Here is a 13,180-nt window from a genome sequence, read left to right as displayed (position 1 = left end):
AGTAAAACAAATGTTTCAACAATTTATGACCAATCTAAATTTATAAGTATACCTGGAAATACACTAGACGTTACAATTTCAAAGTGATGCACAACCAGTCTGAGTCTGACTGTTTGATGAATGAAGAAGGAACAACATGACTTCTCAATCTCAGGAAGTAGGCGATTTAGAAATCATAGTTTCACATGGTATGAACTTTATGATGTGTTATTGTGTTTAGTTTTGTGTTGTCTATTCTGTTTGTTTGTATTATTTTGTAGATTTGGGGGTCTATTTTTGTTAATGTTATCATGCAATTATCATGTTTAACTTAGTTGTGCGGCCGCGGCCCGGTGATGGTGATCGTTCATTTCATTTCATTTATTTTCATATTTCTCATGTTACATATATTATAGACCTACATTTCAAATAAAGTAAAATTTGTTTTTTCAATGATACATAATAAATAACATAAAGATAATGGTCAATATGGAGTTGTGATTTAACAAGGAGTAATATGAAAGCAAGCTTGTAAAGTTGTAAAGATGTTGGTCCCAGTGAAATAGTTTGTGGTAATAAATCATTAAATGGAGGACGGATGACCAGTCTAAATGAATAATAATTTTAAAAAAAGGAAATAATAATAAACAGGCAGTGGTGCTGTTTATATTGTTCCTTCCTTTCTTACTGTACATGTAGACAAAAAGTACACATTGGTCTATACTTAAATTATCGTACAATGGGTGCTCAGCTGCTAGCTGGTAAACAAACCTTAGACCTACACTGTACAGATAATAATAAAATGATTACATTTGTATATACATTAATAGATATAACGAAGCGAGCAAGCACACTGTGTTGTTGAAGTTGTATAGGCCAAGTTTTGTAATCTGTTATCTTTTGTTGTATCTTCCACAGATAATACAGCACTAATATTGTTGTAAATTGGTATTCTGAAAACTATTTTAATCCTGTATTATCTCTTGAAGGACTGCCTCTATCTTATCTTTGACACACCCATTGTTGTCAATCAAGATCTACATGTATTTCATTATATTGACATGATAAGAAAAAAGTAGGTCATGCAATAGGAATACTTGGGCGTAATTAGTTTAAATTGAACGCATATTATGTGCATCATATGCGCTGTGGTATGTGGATCATGAAGACAAGTCGCGCTTTCAGAAGGTGTAACACATTAAGCTCCGTTGAGCTTCAGATTGTTTTTAGCTGCACATAGAATTCTTGTAGAGCCTTTTTACTTGCACTGTACACTCAGCACTTGACAAGCACAAGGTACGATAATACGCCAACAGCGGACTGTAACTATACTGGAAGAAGAAGAAGAAGAAACATCACAGAGATGAGAGCATATCACATCGTCATATCCCAGCATGTAATTTAATTCTTAGAAAGTTCTCATCTGTGATGTCTCCGGTCAACACACAATCTTCTTCTAACTCTTCTAACTCGTCTATTGGCACGAAGTTGGTTCTGGGCAAGGAAGATTGCCGCCATTATAACACCACAAAAGATACAACAACCCCCTACCTATTGTACATATTGTTGTAAATACCATGCATGATAAGATAAGATAAAAGATACAACAATTTTAAGAATACCAATTATCTTGTCCTTTTATCTTCCATGCGCATATGCTAATGAGGATTAAGCGCCATTTTATTAATAATACACACTATTACAAGCGCACAAAGTTTGAGCGCAGACGCAGCCAAGGAAATGAGAGAAAAGATACATCAAAAGTTACAACAATGTTCAGAATACCAATTTATCCTATCTTCAATGATAGCGAAGCACATGGTTCAGAATACGTGCTTGTGTTTTCATGATTTTGTGTGGAGAAAAACAACTTTACACTTAAATTTCCACTGATTACAGGTTGATGATTTCTAAAAGAGTGATTGAGAGATGATGATAGACGAGACTACTACCGGTAAATTTGATGAAGATGACATGATAAACATTCAAAGTTGTAATCGATCAAACACAATTTGGCAACTCAGTCGCCCATAAATAGCAAAAACATTTTAATCCTATACTGGTCTAACCCTTGACAGCGACACATGAAAACAAAGATTTTAAATACTGTCCTTAGTTAAGCCAGACTTAAATAAGCATGTTTAATAAGAACGAGTGATCTGTTGTGAATTGACTACATAATTTGTTTACATTGTAACAGGGCCAGATAAACATTGTGTGAGTCTCCCTGGTGCGGCTACTGTGGGTGATCTGTCTTTGAAACTGGAAGAGTTGACAGCAGTTCCTGTGGGTGGTCAGAAGATCATTAATAGAGGTAAGATCATTCTTTAGCAATATGGTCAATGTCAATGTCAATGTCAATGTGATGGTTATTTTACCTGACTGCTAAGAAAGCATAAATGCTTGTAAGTAAGCAACCAGATGGCCAACGGCTTTAGGTCCTCTCTGAGGGACCTGGTAGTGAGGATTTATTCCTTACTAAAGGGCACTATAGCGCATCGCCTTGGTTTCGAACCCAGGTGACCGGATTACGAGACCACTGCTCTACCAACTGAGCCATCGCGCCTCCTCAATTAAGATCTTAAGTTGTTTAATTTCTTGGCATAGATATACTCGTGCAACCCTGACCACTTCTTCCAACTACCTAGCAGACACAATGCACAACAACAAGAGGTGAAAGTCTCAAGCTTGCAAAGCCGAGGTGTAGGACAAGTCACAAATGTAAGGATTCCTGTTAAAGGTATAGACCAGTTCTGGTCGTGCGATTGCATTGTGAAAGAAACGTGGAATCGATCAGAAAAGGTTGACTATCTAGCATATAAGTATTGGTGTGTACTGCAAGGTTTTGGAATCATCAAAATGATAAGAAATTTGGCCCAATCTTAGTAAAGTTACAAGCACTGTACACAGAAAGATACTACGTGATATCTATCAAAGCTGGATCGATATGATAATTTACCAAATATACCAATTAGTAGGCGGTTTCAGGGCAAAATTTGTATCATCATGTATTAGTCAAAACATTTTCTTTCACATGATTGGTAATACGAGCTTCCATTTCATTTTTTGAGAGGGGGCGTTTTCAAAACTGGTCTAAACCTATAAAGAGGTTCTCACTAGTCTGTGAATTACAAACAAAAATGTACACAAAAACTACAAACAATCTTCATTTTCACATAAATGTGCTGATGATAATATTAGAGACAAAGTATGTTTTAGAATGAATTATTTAGCAGTATATTATTCAATGGTTTATTTTATAATCTTCAGGCCTGATAAAAACCCGATTTAAATCGGTTTCCCGATTTTTTTTTATTTTTACAGATTTTTTCCAGATTTTTTTTTTACCAGATTTTTTTTCTTCCCTATTTTATCCTGATTTTCCTGATTCCCCCTTATTTTCTCTATTCTTCCCTATTTTGCCCTATTTTTTCCCCAATTTTTTCCCCAATTTTCTTACTCGAAAGGGGAGAATGTTGTTAGATGCCATTTTTTCCCCGCGAATTCCTCTTCTTTTTTTTTAACTCAAGGGGGGCATGGTTGAGGGGAAAACAAAAAACCTTTTTTTTTTTAGTGCTCACTATTCCCCCTGAATCTTGGGGTGTCTGTTAAATGCAATCTCTTGAAAAGAAGTCTACTTTATCTTTAATAACCCATTGGAATGATCGTTGATATCTCCACAGGTAAAACTCTTATGAATCATGATCTGAATGTGACAGAAGCCGGTATCAGGAATGGAAGTAAACTCATGCTCATCGGTAAGAAGGTAAGATCAACATCTAAACCATTTTGATTTCAAGACTAAATGTTTGAAGAGATGTTGTGGTCTGACTGTGAACCACAAGGCAAGGGTTTTGAGTTCCTACCTCAGCACTAATTGAATTTCTTTATTGTCATGCACAAATAATAGGAAGGCATAAAGTTGTCTTACAACTGACATGCGTGTAAAATATATCATTACATTAACATATCATAAACAAATAACTACAAATAACGTAAATAACATAAAAATGTAATATAATTCACTCTCTCTGTTGAGAGCCAGGGGAATTATTTCATTATTTGTACTCCCCTGGCTCCCATCAGACAATAACTTAAATATATTCTAGAAAATGTTTATGACAACAATCAATGACATATAAATAGAACACATCACGGTCAAGATCTAAAAACAATTATTCATCAATTATTAAAAATTTCAGATATAAACTGTATATTTTGGGTATATCCTCTGGCAAAACATGAATCTACATTTGCCACACTTGACTCAGGTGATCTCCTGGCCAGATGTATCCCTTGAATGCACTGAGCGTTACAGTTGCTCAATGTGCGGGGAGTTAAAGCCAGGGGAATTATTTCCCAAGTCCTTTGGAATATAGAGACTTTATATCATAGTCTTTATTGTTATAGACTTTATATCATGGTAATAATACTATTATTACTAAGTTATTACCAGTGTTAACGGTTTACTTGTTATTGCACTGAAGTGACAATCTACTTGTAATATTTTTAGAGAGATTCTATGATACCAAAACAAAAATACACCGGTATCTAGGATCCTTTAAAATATATTTTAAAACACAACATTTTGAATTATACTATAATTACTATATTTCTGACTTTATTAAACCTGGGCCCTGTCTTACAAAGAGTTGCGATTGAATCGCAAGTCCTTCAATCAATCGCAAGTTTGCAGTCTCCTTTCTCTTTAAGTTGCGATTGATATCAATCGCAAATAAGTTGCGATTGGTATCAATCGCAAATAAGTTGCGATTGGTATCAACTCCTTGTAATACGGGCCCCTGGTATGGATATAACATGATCTTATTTACTGACAACGCCATGCATTTGTAATTGTATCCTCCAGTTAAGAGAATGTTGAGTTCTGGGAAGAGGTGAAAAATAATTTGTGAGCGTTATCATTCTTATTATGCAAGTGTGGAAGAACATCAGATAAGACATGTTTCTTAAAAGCATGGCTCTTCAAATGCCTTCATATTCTAAATATGTCATGTAACATCGTAGAACTCGGGGGTTAGGATTTTTACGCCACGTATTCGTGTAGTCCCATATACATCTTTCTGTGTTCAGTGTTTGTAACTTTACCAAGACTTGGCCAAATTTCTTATCATTTTGATGATTCCAGAACCTTGCAGTACACACAAATTCTTATATGCTAGATGATCAACCTTTTCTGGTCGATTCCACACCGTTTCTTTCACAATGCAATCGCATGACCAGAACTCAATTTTATCTTTAAACCTATCTAATGCTTTTGGTCATGTGACCTTTACCCTTGACCTTTAACCTCTTGACCTCTAACCTTTGTCAGTTCAATCCAGAGGAGGATGAGAACTACAAGCAGATTGTTGAGGCGAGGAAAAAGATTGATTCTTTAGCAAAGAAACAGAGCGGAATATCAGAAGAACTATCCGGTGTAGAAAAAGTAAGTATATTCAATACTTAATTAAAGTGTGCCATCAGGTTTAGAAAGATTTGTCATAAATGGGAGGGTTTTGGTTTATTTTATTTAAGGTGAAGAGTTGACGTTGCATGATCACTTCTACTTTGCTATCCATAACTTCAGTACTTTCAAAATTTTAACCATCAATGTATTCATACAGAAAAATTGCTTTAATACTCAGTAGAATATAGAACAGTTTAAACCGTTTACCACTAGACCAAATCACATCTCTCAATGTTGTTGTTGTTGTTTAGGTTTATAGGTATCTATCATTCAGGAATGAAGGTATTCTTTTCCCATTCAATTAGATTTACTTCTTTGAATATATAGATTTGGATAATTTGGATTCTTAAACTTTTTATTTAATGTTGAAGAGGTCAATGGCTGGCAAGCAAAAGGCCTCAGTATCGGCTATATTTGGACGTCCAAGGATCGACCTGGACAAGGTACGTTGAGTGTATGTGTGTGTATTGGGTTTTTACAGACGTGTATCAATCAGTTATGATTATTTACGTCTGGGACCGACCTTTAACATCACCATCCAAAAGACGTGACTCAGTTTCGAACCTGCGTCCTCGGCTGAATCAGTTTGTAACTTCCATTGTTAGCTGGATTACAGGCGCATGCCACAATGCCTCGTTGTGAAGAATAGCATTGTAGTCTTGACTCAATGCATTTTCTTTTCTGTACAGGGTTATCTGCACAAGGAATTAGAAAGTAATTCTTTGTCTAGCCTGGGGAAGAGACTAGCGGCATGTCATGAGGAGTATGTAAGACTTCTAGAGAAGCTAGATGCACTGGTAAGTATGTCGTGAGATGAAGAGAAAAATAATATTCTTAATCTGAAAAGGTGGAAAGTATACAAGAAAGGAAGATGGAAGAGAAGGGAGGGAAAAAAAAGGATACAGGGACTTAAAGCCCCTCTAATGTGGGAGCTCCCAAAATTTTGTGACAAAACCTACATTTTGTATTCTTTCATCTAACCCTGTAAGTTGGGGTTTTGATCGGATCGGAAGATCTGAGCGACACCTGCGCACCTTTGATCAGTATCTTTTTTTGTAAATGCCAAACAATGTTGGTCTATCAAATGCTGAAAAACATGCATACAGTAGCTGGCATTATTTTGTCATTTAGAGTTGTTTTAGACCATGTTTGTTGATATTAAGTGCCTTTTCATGAATTTGAAATTGATATTAGTTAAGAATAGAGGCAAAACATGTGAGTCGCCATCTTGGATTTTAATAACAATGGACAAAAAATGTGTGCCTACATTATAATCCAAGATGGCGGCTCGCATGTTTTGCCTCTTCTCTTAGACCAATATTATTAATATCAAAGTCATGAAAAGGCACTAAATATCAACAAACATGATCTACAACAACTCCAAATGACAAAATAATGCCAGCCATGCATGATCATTTTCATTAATCGGCAATCCCAGTTTATTATCCGATTTCGATCAGATGCTTGGTAACAGGGTTGCTTTCTTCAATATGCGGCTTCAAACACATTTATTTTAAAAATCCTTGCAGAATTCAGTGTTAAATAACATCCTCTTTCACATTATTATAACATTTACGTGAAAATAGTTAGTGGGGGGAGATTGCCACTGAAATTTGTTCTTCTTAATTGCTGTTTGTGAATATTGAGATACAATGTATATCATTCTCTTTCACATGACCTGTATCTTGACCTCTCTCCCTATTCTGTTTTTGCTCCCTTTATTTCTCCCTTTATTTCTACCTGTACGTCCTTCTTTCCAATTACTCTGTCTTTTTCTTCTTTCTCTATTTGTCTGTCTCTTTATTTCTCTCTCTCTCTCTCTCTCTCTCTTTCTCTCTCCCTCCCTCTCTGTATCCCTCTCTCTCTCTCTCTCTCTGTTTCTCTCATTCTCTCTCTGTGTGTGTCTTTTTCTGTCCCTGTCTGTCTCTCTCTCTCTCTCTCTGTCTGTTTCTATATATGTGTGTGTGTGTGTTTGTCTCTCTCTCTCTGTCTGTCTGTCTGTCTCCCTCTGTCTCTCTCTCTCTCTCTCTCTCTCTGTTTCTCTCATTCTCTCTCTCTCTCTGTCTTTTTCTGTCCCTGTCTGTCTCTCTCTCTCTCTCTGTGTCTTTTTCTGTCCCTGTCTGTCTCTCTCTCTCTCTCTGTCTGTCTCCCTCTGTCTCTCTCCGTATGTCTCTCTCTCTCTCTCTCTTTCTCTCTCCATGTCTGTCTCTGTCTCTCTTTGTCTGTCCCTCTCTCTCTCTCTCTCTCTCTGTATGTCTCTCTCTGTGTCTGTGTATTTGTCTCTCTGTCTCTCTCTATCTGTCTGTCTCTCTCTCTCTGTCTCCCTCTGCCTCTCTCTGTATGTCTCTCTCTCTCTCTCTCTTTCTCTCTCCATATCTGTCTCTCTCTGTCTGTCTCTATCTGTCTCTCTCTCTGTCTCTCTCTCTCTCTATCTGTCTCTCTCTCTCTCTGTCTCTATCTGTCTCTCTCTCTCTATCTGTCCCTCTCTCTCTCTCTCTCTCTCTGTCTGTCTCTCTTTGTCTGTCTCTCTCTCTCTTTCGTGTACAGGACCTAGGAGTGTGCAATCAATCCATACGTATGAAGAGGAGGAGTGTTATCAAAGAGATCCAGAGCCAGCTAGACACTAATGATTCCATAAGTACTACCATAGACAAACTACAAAACACTAGTGACAGCTGATGGATTGTGACATAACTCATTCTAGTATTAGCTCTACAAACTACAAGACTTATGAAGTGAACTTGTCTCAAGGAGGTTATAATCATGTGATCGTGTTACCAAGTGATATTATTTGATCAATCAAGATGCAAGGATTTCACAGAGAGTTTTGGTCGTGTGACAACCTGACAATCTCTAAGTTAGACTTAACAATTATGGAAAGCTGTTAGCATCCTTGAAAATATTTGTGTAAAAGTTATTTTAAAAGGAACTAATTGTTGATTCAAGTCATTTATATTTTCTATTATCTTTGGAGTTTTCATGTTCTTGATGTGGAATTTATGAAAAGTCTAAAATACTTGAATTTTTTAGTTTTTGAACATATTTCATTATAAGGCTACAAATGGCTCTCCATAATATTTAAGTCCAACTTAGAGTAAGTTCGAATTAGAATCTTTGTGGAACACCCCCCTGTATGGCATTTGTTTTTTTAAATATATATCATCCATGAATGCAACATTCCCTCATTTGAATATGACAAGTGCTAGTGAAAGTACCATTAATCAGTGGAAGGAAGGAATTCTTTGAACGCACCAAAATCAGTAGCCTAGCAGAGCAGGGGTAATATTGGACCGCCTTGAGCACCTTGCAGGGTGGATATGTGCGCTATAGAAATATCTAATATTATTATTATTATATCAATTTTTTGTTAATTAAGTAAATTTTGTATTCTTCATCTAACCCTGTAAGTTGGGGCTTTGACCGGTATAGAAAAAAAGACATATGTTGTATGGGACACTACATAACCCTATCAATCAATTGCCTGTGGGGCATTATTGGTATCTCTCTAGGACATTCCTATGTGAGATAATTATGTAATTAATAGATATTTTCACACAGGTACAGTATGTGATGTGGGGTGATGTTTATTTTACCTGACTGCTAAGAAAGCATAAATTCTTGTAAGTAAGCAACCAGATGACCGACAGCTTAAGGCTAGCTAGGTCCTCTCCGAAGGACCTGGTAGTGAGAGTTAATGCCTTACCAAAGGGCACTAGCGCATCGACTTGGTTTCGAACCTGGGTCACCGGTTTACGAGACCACTGCTCTATCAACTGAGCTATCGCGCCTCCTTGAGCTTTGAGCTGGCTTAATACCCTAAAGAGGGGAGATTGGTTTTTACTCAAATACACCATACACAAAGACCAGGAAATGTAACAAAAGAAAGTATTTGAGGAAAGTCAATAGCAGGGTAAGTGTGCTTATAGCCATCAGGTCCAGACTGATCTCCATGTGTACTGTGTGGAATTCACACATTTTGATCCGGTTTTGTTTGTTATAAGAACAAGCTTTTCAGTTGTTATCATATTACTGTAGTCTTGTATTGTCAAGAAATTCAGAAGTACTTACATCATGAAACATTTACCTTTAGAAACTGAGAAAAGTGATATACATTATGAATTATGAAGGAATGTTTTACCTGACTGCTAAGAAAATGCTTGTAAGTAAAGCCTCGGTCACAAATGCCATTACGAACTGCTACGAACGATTTTCAGACAATGGAAATTTGGGAAGACAATGAAAAAACGGAGATTCGTACAAAATTATCATTCGTACGAACCTTTGTGACCGTAGCATTAGCAACCAGACGGCAGACGGTTTTAGGTCCTCTCCGAGGGACCTGGTAATGAGGATTAATGCCTTACCAAAAGGCACCAGCGCATCGCCTTGGTTTCGAACCCGGGTCACCAGATTACAAGACCACTGCTCTACCGACTGAGCTATCGTGCCTCCTTGAATATGTATTCCTTTATAAAGTACCAGTACTGAGTTGAATCTGTGCAGAGTTGTTATTCCAAGCTTTCACAATGTCACGTCTGAGCGATCTGTGACATGGTCATCGAGAGGTTACAGGAAATCATTTTAATTGAAAGAAAAATCTATGTGATTTATTCACTTGCATATACCCTGGAGTCAAATCATAAAGGTGCATTTCATGGTAAACTAACCTCTTGTTGACTTTTCATGAGACTAAAACGTTCTCAGTAGTTTTTTCTTTATCTCTTTTTCTTTTTCATCATCCTTTGAAATGTGTAGTTTGAGTACTCCTAAAATGTATTATTTAAAACTAAGATAACTGTTGACTACAAAGCCTTATACAGGCTTTCCCATAGTTATCTTATTTCATTTCTCATACTTAACGGTTTATCATCATACATGACATATTCTTTGAATGATTTCTATTTGTTTTTTATATTGTATATATGTTATATTTTGATTGTATTTTTAAATGAATAAACAAACAAACAAATAAAAAGATTTGTGGATTAATAATATTTCAATTATTGATGTATATGGTTCTAATGAATTGTGCTTTTATTATAGACATGATAAATCTAGTTACTATTACTTCTTGATGCAATACACAAGGGGAATTAGAATTGATGCTAATGACTTTAACTTTTATTCAATTTGTAAGTTATAATATTGTTGTGATAAATTTTACAATACTTTTGATAAGTATAAGTCTCATTTGATATACATTATCTTGAAATAGATACTGAATATTGATGGTTGTGAAGTTTCCTTACAACAGAAAATAAATCACATTTGTTTTCACTACGGATCTCTGTTTCCAATTTGGTGCCCTTTGATTTTGTATGACGGGATGTATGCTTCTAGCTCCAACAATTTGCTATGCATAAGTTCTATTCCAAATTCTGAACTTAAAGACAAACTTGAGTTCAGAGGAGAGGCAAAACATAATTTGTGAGTGTTAATAATTATGCAAGTGTGTAAGAAAATCATAGAAAAAATGTTCCCTGAAAAGCATGGCTCTTCAAATGCCTCCATATTCTAAATATGACAAGTAACAGCTTAAAAATGAGGCCCGGTTTTTATGCAACATGGTTCTGTAGTCCCTGTTCTTTCTGTGTACATGCAGTGCTATAATTGACCAAGATTGAGCCAGACTTCTTATCATTTTGATGACTCCAGAACCTTGCAGTACACACCAATACTGATTTGCTACATGATCAACTTTTTCTGATCGGTTCCACACCGTTTCTTTCACAATGCAATTGCATGACCAGAACTCAACTTTATCTTTAAATCCTTGACTACATTTACAAGCCTAAACCCAATTGCATCCCTAAAATTAGCCCTATATCTTTCTTGAAATAAAACCTGCAGCGCAGATGTGGAATAACCACAGGGAGGCTAGGCCGGAGAGAAGTGGAGTGATAGTGGTAATATTTAGAAAGATTGGTGGATGAAAAGAATCAGGGGGGCGTTTCACAAAACTTGTCATCAGTGACAAGTGACAGTTTTTGTTTTAAGCTACTGAAATCCTTGCTTCTGATTGGTTTTCAGCAGATTTGTTATTGATTTTTGACAAAAGGAAATATAAAAGAAAGAGAAACACAAAGGGGTAGTATATAGGAGAGATACGGGAGAGAGTTGGGGGAGAAGAGACGGAGAAAGAGGTGGTAGAAATAGGAGATCGGAAGAAAGGCCGGTATAGCAGAAACGAGAGAGAGGATGGGAAGGGGGGTAGAAAGGAAGTAGAACTCATGCACTGATGAGAGATAGAGGAAATTTGAGGATAAAAGATCCGGGGGTGAGATATCAAGAGAAGAGGTGGGAATTGAAGACGTAGGTATATTATATTCAATTCAAGATTTTATTCCAGACTCGGCTGCAAGAGCAGAGGTCCATATAACATATTTACAGGACTGTATAGATATAAACAATAAACAAGAATAAGAGAGGAACATAATAATCCGACATAATTACATGAACAAGTATAAACAATGAACAAAACTAAGAGGGGTACCCATAATAGATTATACGAGAAACAAACAACCTCTGCCGACTATATACAAGAGATGAGATATAACGAGGAGTATAGTGGGAAAGAGAGGATACAGAACGGAGATGAGATAGAGAGAGGGTAGATGAGTGGGAGAGAGGGGTGGGGGAAAGGGAGGGGATTACTATTATGGCGAGAGATAAATGAATTTTAAGGAGATCGAGAGAAGGAAGTACGTCTGACGAGGTGAGCCTAAGACCCGGGGGGGGGGGGGTGGGGGAGGGGACTCACATATTAGGACATACGGGGGTGTATGGGTCACTTTGTCACACAAAAATCCTACATGGGTCTCACTTTTAACAAAAATACTATTAAAAATGGGTCCGTTTGGGGATCTAAGAGAGTAGGGACTGAAAGAAAAAGAAGGAAAGATTTAGAGGAGATGTGATAAATCATAAGAATAGATGAGAAGAGGGGATGGGGGTAATTGAATGGCGGGGGGGGGGGTATAAAGATGAGAGATGAAGGAGAGAGAGAGAGAGAGAGAGAGAGAGAGAGAGAAACGGGGCTGGAGAGGGATGCAAACAATGAGGGGGGGGGGGGGTGTAAGAGAGAGAGGGAGAAAGGGGGGGGGGGTAGTAAAGATGGGAGATGGAGATAGACTCGCGGGGCGTGGTGGTTTAAAAAGGGGGGTAAGTACCCCCTCCCCCTTTCCTTTACAACCGATTTAATTGTTTAATTATAACATGACCAAACTGGGACGAATTTCAAATATTGATGCTTTGTCGGGGAATTAAGACTATATATTTATATATATATATATATATATATTATTTTTTTTTTTTGGGGGGGGGGAGATTACTTCTGCTCGAGAGAATTGCATTCTGGATTAACTATTGTCGGCAGTATATTATCCATCATGTGAAAAATCAATTTCATGCCTCATAAGACCATTATTGATACGGAAGGAACCAATTATCTGGGAAGAAGAAACAAATTTATATGTTGAAACAAGGTTTAACAAAATTATGAATCCCCGGTGATGTGTTTGTTTTATCGTTGTAAAAACACAGTTTTGCAGTATCCAGAGTGGAAAACCTGACATCACTTGAACTTGAGCATTATATTGAACTATAGTCGTCAAACAGGAACCGGGTGTACTACATGGACAGTGGCGCCGGAAGAGGGGGGGGGGGTAAACGCCCCCAAAATCAGCATAAATTAAGGACTAAAAAATGATTTGTATTTTTTACCAAAAAGAAGAA

The 13,180-nt window shown here is 36.9% G+C and overlaps 1 protein-coding gene across 3 annotated transcripts; it reads left to right on the top strand.

Moving 5' to 3' along the window:
• The first annotated feature begins 58 nt into the window (after window positions 1–58).
• LOC115925366 (BAG family molecular chaperone regulator 1-like) lies at window positions 59–10,730 on the top strand. 3 transcript variants are annotated; one of them, XM_030989056.1, is made up of 6 exons: window positions 59–188; window positions 2,180–2,293; window positions 3,663–3,745; window positions 5,312–5,425; window positions 6,136–6,243; window positions 7,994–10,730. In XM_030989056.1, exons 1-6 carry the CDS (start codon window positions 137–139, stop codon window positions 8,123–8,125), a joined length of 603 nt encoding a protein of 200 aa, XP_030844916.1. In that variant the 5' UTR covers window positions 59–136; the 3' UTR covers window positions 8,126–10,730. The 3 variants fall into 3 exon arrangements, with proteins under 3 accessions (XP_030844916.1, XP_030844917.1, XP_030844918.1); XM_030989057.1 differs by lacking the exon at window positions 5,312–5,425; XM_030989058.1 differs by lacking the exons at window positions 6,136–6,243; window positions 7,994–10,730 and adding an exon at window positions 5,818–5,912.
• Window positions 10,731–13,180: the final 2,450 nt, after the last annotated feature.

This window comes from Strongylocentrotus purpuratus, unplaced genomic scaffold (assembly GCF_000002235.5).
Source record: "Strongylocentrotus purpuratus isolate Spur 01 unplaced genomic scaffold, Spur_5.0 spur5_scaffold_18, whole genome shotgun sequence".
In the NCBI taxonomy this organism is placed as follows: Eukaryota; Metazoa; Echinodermata; class Echinoidea; order Camarodonta; family Strongylocentrotidae; genus Strongylocentrotus; species Strongylocentrotus purpuratus.
Note: the sequence above shows the minus strand (reverse complement) of the source record. Positions and strands in the feature narration are given on the sequence as shown.